Source organism: Carya illinoinensis, chromosome 4 (assembly GCF_018687715.1).
Source record: "Carya illinoinensis cultivar Pawnee chromosome 4, C.illinoinensisPawnee_v1, whole genome shotgun sequence".
Classification (NCBI taxonomy): Eukaryota; Viridiplantae; Streptophyta; class Magnoliopsida; order Fagales; family Juglandaceae; genus Carya; species Carya illinoinensis.
Genome location: NC_056755.1, coordinates 14,586,283 through 14,596,969, shown reverse-complemented (window position 1 = coordinate 14,596,969; position 10,687 = coordinate 14,586,283). Strand labels below are relative to the sequence as shown.

The following is a 10,687-nucleotide window of genomic DNA, read 5'->3' as shown; positions in this document are numbered from 1 at the left end:
AAGAAAGTAAAAGATGGTATATTTAATTAAGTTAATTATTTAAATAAAAGAATCACTCGAAAACCCCGGCCCTCAAAAGAACTATGGTAGCGCAAGGGAACTCGATCGATCGGGTTGCCTGCATGGGCATAAGCGGTTGACCAGATCATATAATATGTCAAACAAGCCAGCCTTATTTTGATTGCAGGCTTATAACATATCAAAGAAATGGCACCTGGAAAGAGAGGAAGATGATAAAGAAAGCCCGTCACGAAAAGATCAGCATATGGCTGCATTTGCAAGGCTTGTAGTGCTGAGAAAAGGGGAAAATAATGCAAATACCAGTGCGAATGCGTTCTTGTATAACGGATTAGTGCTGAATCTGAATCTTGAATCTTGATTCTATTCTTTATCCTTATATGTAGGACAACCATTGATCGATCTGCATGACTTCTCTTTCAGTAATCTGAATCCATTTGAGGTAATTTAGATTTTCAATTCACAACCTTGCTTTGGGAGAGAACCTGCTGTGATATGTCCAAAATAAGTATCTTACCCATCCAGCCCCTGCTTGTGTTTGTGGGTAAAAATTTCCTTTTCAATTTATTTATACCACTAAGGCCAAATAATGAGCAAATTGGTTAGCACAGTGAAAGGGGCATTTGAGTCGTCATCAGACAGCAACACAAAAATTTTGTAAAATTGAGTATTGGGTGGAAGGAAGTGCTACGATATCTTTAATCAATTTTCACTGACTAGCCACCCTACAAGATCTATTTAGCACAAGCTTGGTAGTACAATGAATTCCATGACTGTTCACATATTCTTCAAAAGCTACCATCCTATCCAAGTAGACATGTCTGCTGCTGCATGTCCTTTCTTACTATCTCTGTCTCAGTCATCTTAGAGCGACTCCTTACAGCTTGTAATCTAAACCGGCTCCATATTTCCAAGCCTCAAGACGCTGCTTCCACTCATAACTCATCTTTGATGGAAGTGAGCTGAGCAATGGCCTAGCAAAATATATAACTAGTAAGAATGGTGGTGAAACAGATAATATGAATGTGAACAAGTGTCTTAAGGTTGGGGGATAGCACTATAATTCTGAAGGCTTGTGCTTTGATTAACTAAGAGAGAAAACATGAGTGTGGAGAAACAATTACCTTATGACAGGGTCAGCAAAGGTTGAGAGAAACGTGTAGCAACCCAGCATAAAGAAATGTCCAGACCAGTCAAGAAGCACAGGGACACCAACCTGAAAAATGATAAATTTATTGACAATATCCGGTTGACAGCTATTTTGTGCATATTCATCAAGGAGCTAAAAGGATTTTACACGGTATCTACTAAATTTATGTCAATTTACGCATCACTGTCAAAAGGTTCAACATGTGTGCCCTACAATTCAGTATGCATTTCAGGACTATTTGAAAACATGCTACACTGCCAGTCCTATGCCTGGATGAAGACAGGTCATATGCCAGGCCAGCTATGGAAGAGATTTGCCAAATTCTGCTTTTATATCTCTCTCTGCTTTGCCATTGCTAATGTCAATTAAAAGGGGGATGGTATTTTTAAGATGATTGGAATCTACACCCTAATAAAAAAAGCTCTTCCTATTTTCATCATATGCAATAGGAGTATCTGTCGTTATAAAATGAAATAAATGGGAGACGTGCCTATACAAATAGTATGCAAAGATGTTGCGCTGTGATGTAAGTAACAGACACACACAAGTTGGAGAGTTGAAAAGAAATTTGAAAGGGAACTAACTTATTAATTACCTGCTTGAATATTAATGGGAGAAGTTGAGGTTTACTTAACATGACTAGGCCTAATGTCTTAGCAAGAGGCACAAATTGTACGACATCCTGTCACAATATGGTAAGAAGGAAATTATTTTATAATTCCTAATTTGAACAAATAAGTAATTATACTGAATGAGATGGCAATCAGAAAGCGCCAAAAAGATAAAATAGGAAAATTACCTGCAGAAACGGTCTTAGAACAGGATCCCCTAACCTCTAAAGACGAGAGCCAAAAATTTATTAGAGAACAGAGTGAGAAGATAAGGATGGAGAAATTAAAAAATTATATTGTTTTCTTATATAGAAACAGAAGCCTACCTGCATACTCTGAAAATTCACATGAAGGAGTTCATTAATAAAACCTGGTGGCACATTAGATTGGTGCTTCGCCGACATTGCTCTTTGGAACAACCATGAAGCACTTAAGTTGGGCTGCAGTACATATGTTTTAATTAAGATTTCAGATGACCATAACAAAAGCAGCATAACCACGTAGATAGAAAGCACCAAGTCACCCACCATATATGGATTAAGCAGTGACAAGTTGTAAGGGTCAAGAAAATCTCCACTGATTGCTTCACATATTCCTTTGTTTGCAAGGAAGAAGAATATTAGTAAATCTCACCCTTAAAATAACATTTACTACACATTATCAATACTTGATGTATAGACGCATAATGATTGCATCTCATTTACCCCCGGTTCCAACTCCATTATTTAGGTTCCGACCATGACAAATACAGCATAGTCATAACACAGGAACTTTGACCAATGCAATAAAACCCATATGTCATGCACAGCCCACTGAAACGATTTCACTTTAGTGTGGGAGCTGCACATTGATCCTAGAACCTTGTAAATAGGCAAAATAATATGCAGCTAAAATTATACGTAAAGTATACCAGTTGACAGTCTCTTAAGGTGCCTAGTCAAGCTTCCAAAACCACCAAATGACACAGGTGATTGTATGCCACTAGCATCACCAAACTGCAGAGAATGATTGTGTGACGCTTGTATTTGATTGGTATAAGAGTATAATATATTGGGGTTTTAGAAGTTTATAACATACATCACCTGTAAAACACGATCAAAAGCTGCTGGCAGTGGGCTGTCCAGTCGATTCACCACCATCAAAGATGAAAATGCGTCATATATGATGAAATTGTCAGAGTAGATAATAGAAGTATGAGAATATTTGTCATAGTCATGAATATAAGATAAAGACGATATAAAAGAGTATGAACTGGTTAATCTAAAATAATCAAGGAATCAAGAGCGTCAGTGAAAAACACAAGCCTCAAATTACATAATTATCACCAGATGAGAGGCTGCATATCATTAATAATTCAGAAATAGATAGGCCTTACATCTATTTCCATCCATTCATCTTGATTCAGAATTTGAAAATTAACAACTCTGTTACAAGACTGTTCACAATTGCTATCTGTTAACCATTATATGAAACCCCAAAATTCAAAGCTAATTGTTGCTGCCAAAATATATACAATCGGATATACTACAAAGTTACTAAGCTATCAGGGGAATATGTCTTACCGCTACAAATAAGTTACACGTTATGAGCCTAAAACATGATTTCAAAATGACTCTCAGAGTTAAGACCGAAATACAACCAAAACAAAGACAACATCTGTTTCACTTACGTAGTTTACGATCACGTTCACCTCCCATTCCATAGATTACAATCATTGCTTCATTTTTCAACTTCTTTACAAACAAAAAGCTGACGCATTTTCTAAAGAGTTTTGACATAAGACTTTCATGGATATCATATAATACTTTTAACAGCATTGAGGTAAACCTTATGGAAATTTGCACAATTCCTGTATCATTACCTGTCACGATACGTAGGGAACACCCCATATATAACTCTCAGTATCTCCAGTTCCTCAAGAGAGACTCCCTACAAAGTTCGCATTAAAATTGTATGGTTAACTGATGCAAGACATCAAAGAAAGGAAAGTAGGGGGGCATATAAAAGCTACTGACTGTATGGGGTATATTTTTGGGAAAGTTGAAACTTATTAAGGGAATCAAGACGAAATTATGAGGGAGGAGAGAACAAGTGGGAAGTATAATTCTGGGAGAAAAAGAATTTCTTGAGAACAGGTAGTAAACAAGGTTAAAACAAAGCCAAGGGCCATCACTTTCATTTGCAATTTGCAATACACGTGTTTAGAAAATGCGTAAAAGAACTCTCTCTTTACGTCTCAAATATACGTAGACTGAAAAGCAGTTACTCCATTCATCTTACAAGCATGTGCATGCATGCAAGTGCGTACGGCATGCACATATCACTCATTTTGAAAATGTTATAATGGTTGTGGACATTGAGTAAATAATGATCTTGTAGGGCATCAATCAGCTTGCATAGTGTAAATAGCAGGACCTTGAGCTACAATTCAAAAACTAGTGAAACTTGACCAGAACAAACAATGGCCAAACAACCAAGCATGTGTAAGTATCAGTAAGAGAAATGGTGTAAACTAAATAACAAAAGGAGGCCGAGCTAGTTTGATTTATAAGATGCAGTTAACTTAATATGAGAAAAAACAAAAAGATTCAACACCTATTGGGATACAGAGGAAGCATGATATTTAAGATTATTGCCTACAGATCATAAATATAACCTGATAATTTGGCAATAGATCCCAGTATTCTTCTAATAGTTCTTCCAATTTCGGGGATCCTGGTTGAGGATCAACATATGTGAACATATAAGTAGTACGATCCATAGGACCTGAGCCAGCAGGGAATGCCTGAGGAACATTCAGAGAAAGCTTGATGCTAAAATCCCAACAAAAAAAAAAGTTGACACTACGGATATATTAGAAAGAATTACCTCCCAAAAATATTGAGCTTCTGAGGTTCCAACCTTCTTCACTGATGAACTGCTGTATATGACATCACTTGTAGAGTTATCCTTAAACCCACGAGCACAGGATCCAACAACAAGGCAGACACCATCTGGTTTCCTCTGGCGTCTTATCTGTTAATCACAACCCATTACAGGAAGTATAAGTTCAAGTCAGACTGCAGCATGCATCAACTACTCAATTGAAAATAATGTTAACGACACTAGATTTTAAAGTGAATTTGATATTGGATTCCAATATGCAAGGATTATAAAAAAAATCAAGGGAGATTTTGTTAAAAAGGCCACGTAGCCATTAGGTTGACTGGGATAAATCAGAGTCAGCAATATAGTTGACCTCTCACAATCTTTTAAGCAAAAGGGAAAAGCTACTAACACAACAAATGCACAAACACGCACCAAGAAAGTATATTTGCTTCATATACATGTATAGGTGAAGATAATTATTAATTTAGGCCAACATATGCTTGAAGATTGAAGAATAATATAGCATATATGCACAACAATCATGACTGAGAAGAGAAACCAAACCTGTTTTACCACAGGGGAAAAGTTCCCCATTGCATCAATGACGAGACGAGATGACAAAATGTTTCCTTCAGCAAGTTGCAAAACCTACAGAGAAAGGCAACAGTAATATTTATGTAATCTAACTCTTCATGGACTGAGATTATTGTTTATATCCAAATTCAATTACCATTTCTATTCAGGGGATTTTAACAATATAAACTAGCAAAAGTCAAACATCATCTTAATTGGCCTTCTTTACTAATTTTAAAACCAGGACCCATCAAACTACCTCTTGATCTCCAAACAATCCTCCCCCCCCCCCCCCAAAAATGTTAATTAGACTCATCAGATTTAGAAATATGATCTAAAAGAAGCACTTTGCAACTGTCAGAAACCTTACTGCTGCATCCTCATATATGCAAATGTTAGAGACGCTGTAACCTTCAAGGATGACTCCACCAAGGGAAATAAAACGTTTCTTCACAATCTCTATAAGCTTTGCAGGCCTGTAATTATAGAAACTGAAAATCAGTAAGATAGGAATGAAAATTTTCTTCAAAATCTCTATGCTTTGCATGCATGTTATGATAGAAACTGAAAATCAGTATGATGAATGAGTACCGGAAACAAGGCCCTCTTCTCTTTTCTTAAAACTACCAATTTTCTTAATCAGTGGAGTTGTGTAATTCAAAATCTAGAATATTATGAACAATAATTCAAAATCTAGCATTCCCCTTTAATTTTTAGAAACAGTGAACGGTGAAACAAAATGTAAAAAAGGGAAACAAGATAAACTCACGAGACACCAAGATTAAGAATGTCTTCAACCCAGATCTCACCTTTCCCTTCAAATCCACATCTGTTCTGTACAGGCATGAACACCAAAAGAAAGGTGTAAACAATTAGGACAGCATCAGGAGCAAAGCGATGACACAGGAGAGAGTTGGCAGTGGACAGTATTTGGCATGTTCAAATTGCTATAAGAACTTCCAGCCCAGTGAAAACCCTTTAGGAAAGTATGTTTGGTGACACAGGTCAACAGACTTTTGGAAGAATTTTTCGGTTACAAAAACCCTGTTTTGCTAAAACCGTGAAGGTCCTCCTTGGATCATAACTAAAGGAGAGTCCAACATTTAAGATGTCCCTACATTGAAAGTTAAATTCTCAAAATATTGAAATTCTTTTTAATACTTAATGCTTTACACAATGAATCACTTCCATTATGCACTATGACAACTGAATCTGGATATAAACATTTATAGAACTGTGTTATCCATAACGTATACAATTTTTGAAGCAGGAATTTGATTCTGTTGAGCCATATGATCCATTCTGATATTAAATGTCCACAAATTTGGTAACTTAAATTTAAAGTAATTTTAAAGTTCATGTTGATCTATATTATGTAATTTGGAATGTTAATAATTTGAGACACTTCTTCCTCTTTCCTATATAACCATTTTCTTCTTTTCATTATATTTAATTTATTGCATTATAAGATTTAAAGAAGAGCGCATTTCCATGACTTCACAATCAGTCACACATCGAGCAGTTGCATGACTAGTTTCTTTAAAGCTGCAGAGCTGCATAGTTGAAAGTTTTTTGCCTTACTGACCATTCAAAAAGCATTTGCAACTGTTTTTCAGGACTAATGTATCCACGTCTGAATTTTTTTGTATGGTGTCAAATTTTAGAATTATTATGACGAGATTAATGATTCTAGAATAGGCTGCAACAAAAATCGTGGACTATGGTCACCGTTCTAAGACCTCCTATAGCATGCATACGAACTTTGTTGAAAGTATATGAATATGTCCCATGAAGACATGCCAACTATAGAAGTCGGTGAAGTTCTATCAAATCAAATGCTTCGCATCAAGCCACTAAGTAGGTGAAGTTCACCTAAGGATCATCTAGCCAATAAAGTTCATACCAAGGTGAAGAATTCACAGTAAAGACAAATGTTGACGCCAATTGCAGAATTTACAGGGCCCAAGGTTATGAAGATATTCACCATTCTGGGAATTTCAAAAACTTACAGGATTAAATTTCACAGCAGTTGCTTCTTCAATATCATCCTCTACGATAATTCCAATTTCAACAAGCTCAAAGAGCTCTTTCCTCGAGATATTCCATTCTTGTTCCCTCTGAATCAACATCAAATTATATAATCTACTTCACTTGCAACAACTGATCATTTAAAAAATAATTCTTTGCCATAAATCATCGTTATGAAGGATTCCACGGTTCAGTATTTACCCCTTTTAGTATATTTCTTTCTACAATGCCTACTCGAAGACCTTTGAAACTCAAGGCTGTTGCAATGAAGATTCCCAAAGTACCTCCACAAACTATCACATCAAATGTTTCTACTGCATTTTCATCCACATCAGAATGGCTGAAGGTACCGCGACTTCTAGAAACTACTTGCTTGGGTTCTTGAACAACTGCAAAATGCACACGTGAAAATTAAGTAAATTTCAGACAATTGACTGCAAGTTAGAGAAACTCGTAATGTGAAAAAGGGTAGAAAACCTATGATAAGTGAAATAAACTCAAACCTGTTTGAGCAGAGCAAATACTAGACCAAAGCTGGTCCAATCTCTTCAAGGCATTATATGAGTATGCTCCACCGGCACCACCAACTTCACCACTCACTGAAATACTCTCCATTATTCTCTACATAAATCAAAACACAAACACACTCTATTAAATTGGCATACAATTAATTGGACCATTATCTCACAACAAAAATTGAAACAAAATATTCCTGCGGCAACAGGGTTGTCTGAGAAATTTCAGGAAAGGATACCTGGGTTCTGGAGTGAGGAGATTGTGCTCTCAAACTCAGGTTTCTTAAAGCTGTCTTGCCTCGTCTTCGAACTAATGGACTCACTTGGGGGTACGGCGAGAACCCATTAATGGGTTGACGCTGAAGCAACATCACGAGTTCTAAAAAGTACTGAACAAAGAAAATTCCTCTCTTTCTCTCACCTCTCCCACGGTTCCCCTCACTCTCTCACAGTTTATCATTTGAAGCTCAAAGATGCATGCGTTCCACAACTCGACACGTTAACGACCAAAACTGGTCTCCTGTCAAAATTAAACAGCGGGTGAGAAGTTATCTCTGGCTTTAACCACGAGTAGGGGTGAGTTCGGTCCGGTCCGGTCCGGTCCGGTCCGGGGAGGTTTTGTGGACCGGACCGGACCTATTCGGTCCAGGGTTTTCCAACCCTGGACCGGACCGAACTCCATCAGGACCGGTCCGGTCCGGTCCTATTCGGTCCGGTCCGGTCCGGTCGGTCCATTCGGTCCAAGGTTTTTTTTTTTTTTTTTTTTTTTTTTTATCTAATGACATTTTTTTTAATATTTATGTAATTATATTGTAATATATTTAATATATATACATATAGTATTATATATATATTAGTAATATGCTAATACTATTAGTCTATTAGTAATAATACTATAACTAATAAATATATGTAATAATAACTATACTATAACTAATAACTATATGTAATAATAGTAATAGTGATAACTATATATTTATATAATATGCTAATATTTAATGACATTTTTTTTAATATTTATGTAATTATATTGTAATATATTTAATATATATACATATAGTATACTATTATATATATTAGTAATATGCTAATACTATTATATAAATAATATATATAAATAATATTTTTTTTTTTTTTATTCGGTCCGGTCCGGTCCGGTCCGGGGTGAAAAACTCCCGGACCGGGACCGGACCGAATCTTTTCGGTCCCTTAAAAATGGGACCGGACCGGACCGGACCCAATTCGGTCCGGTCCGGTCCGGTCCAAATAGTGCCGGTCCGGTCGGTTTTGCCGGTCCGGACCGGCCGATGCTCACCCCTAACCACGAGTCACGTTTTCGTTTGAAAAATATACCTTTATAATAAATGAACTGTTATGAAACTAAAATAAAAATAATATTGTAAAAAAAAGGATATTATAAGAGAAATAATTGTTATTTAAATGTAAAATTTAATAATATATAAATGAATGATACTCATATATATATATATATAGGAGTACAAAGAAGTAGATATGGTTAAATGATCTTAATTGATGATTTCAATGGTCTTAATTAATGGCTTCAATAATCTTCATTAATAGCTTTAATGGTCTTCATTAATAGTTATGTATGACCATACAAATAAGTTCATACATAACACTCCTCCTTTGGATGACCATACATAAAGAATATACTTCGTTAAAACCTTGCTAAGGAAAAACTCAGAAGGAAAAAATCAATGGTAAAAGAAAAATAGTACAATATTCATGTATATCGCTAAGTGTTTTAAGATTTCCTCATTAAAACCTTGTAAAGGAAAACCCAAGGGGATAAAACCTTAGCAAAGAAAAAAGAGTACAATCAGCACAAGTCTTCAAGACATTACTCCTCCTAAAAAATGTATGATAATAGGTCTTCAAGTCTTCGCATTCCAATGTTCTGCACAATTTTCTTAAATGTTGCAGTTGGTAATACTTTTATGAATATATCTGCCAAATTATCACTTGACCGTATCTGCTTGACATTAATTTCACATTTCTCCTGAAGTTCATGGGTATAAAAGAATTTAAATGAAATATGTTTGATTCTATCACCTTTGATATATCCTCCTCTAATTTGAGTAATACAAGCAGCATTATCTTCGTATAAAATTGTTGGACTATCATTATTCACTAGAAGACCATACTTTTCTTGAATATGTTAAATCACTGATCTTAGCCAAATGCATCCTCGACTTGCCTCATGAATTGCAATGATCTCTGAGTGATTTGAAGAGGTAGCAGATAGTGTTTGCTTGACAGATCTTCATAATATAGCAGAATTTCCATAAGTAAATACATATCCAGTTTGAGATCTACCTCTGTGTGGATCTGAAAGATAACCTGCATCCGCATATCCAACTAATTGTGAACTTGAACCATGTTGATAAAATAATCTCATATCAACTATACCTCGGAGGTATCGAAGGATATGCTTAATGTCATTCCAATGTCTTCGAGTTGGTGCGGAACTATATCTTGCAAGTAAATTAACTGAAAATGCAATATCAGGCCAAGTGCAATTTGCAAGATACATCAGGGCTCCAATTGCACCGAGATAAGGTATTTCAGGACCAAGAATTTCTTCATCGTCTTCACAAGGACAAAATTGATTTTTCTGCACATCAAGTGATCGAACAACTATTGGAGTACTCAGGGGATGAGCTTTATATATGTAAAAGTGTTTTAAGACTTTTTCTGTATAATTTGACTGATGAATGAAAATTCCATTTTGCAAATGTTTGATCTGCAGGCCAAGACAAAATTTCGTTTTGCCAAGGTCCTTCATTTCAAATTCATTCTTTAAATATGTAGAAGTTCTTCTGATCTCTTCAGGAGTTCCAACAAAATTTAGATCATCAACATAAACCGCAATAATAACAAATCCGGAGTCTGATTTCTTAATA

General features: G+C 35.7%; 1 protein-coding gene across 2 annotated transcripts; it reads right to left on the bottom strand.

Annotated features, from left to right (window-relative positions):
- Positions 1–640: 640 nt before the first annotated feature.
- Positions 641–8,290, bottom strand: LOC122307592. 2 transcript variants are annotated; one of them, XM_043120554.1, is made up of 18 exons: positions 8,003–8,290; positions 7,752–7,869; positions 7,450–7,637; positions 7,230–7,337; positions 5,990–6,054; positions 5,591–5,696; positions 5,212–5,295; positions 4,648–4,794; positions 4,436–4,564; positions 3,641–3,708; positions 2,862–2,940; positions 2,690–2,774; positions 2,307–2,374; positions 2,106–2,219; positions 1,968–2,003; positions 1,764–1,850; positions 1,143–1,234; positions 641–992 (listed from the first exon to the last, which is right to left on the bottom strand). In XM_043120554.1, the coding sequence occupies exons 1-18, from the start codon at positions 8,132–8,134 to the stop codon at positions 896–898; spliced, it is 1,803 nt and encodes a 600-aa protein (XP_042976488.1). In that variant the 5' UTR covers positions 8,135–8,290; the 3' UTR covers positions 641–895. The 2 variants fall into 2 exon arrangements, with proteins under 2 accessions (XP_042976488.1, XP_042976489.1); XM_043120555.1 differs by having other exon boundaries at positions 2,862–2,895; positions 8,003–8,289.
- Positions 8,291–10,687: the final 2,397 nt, after the last annotated feature.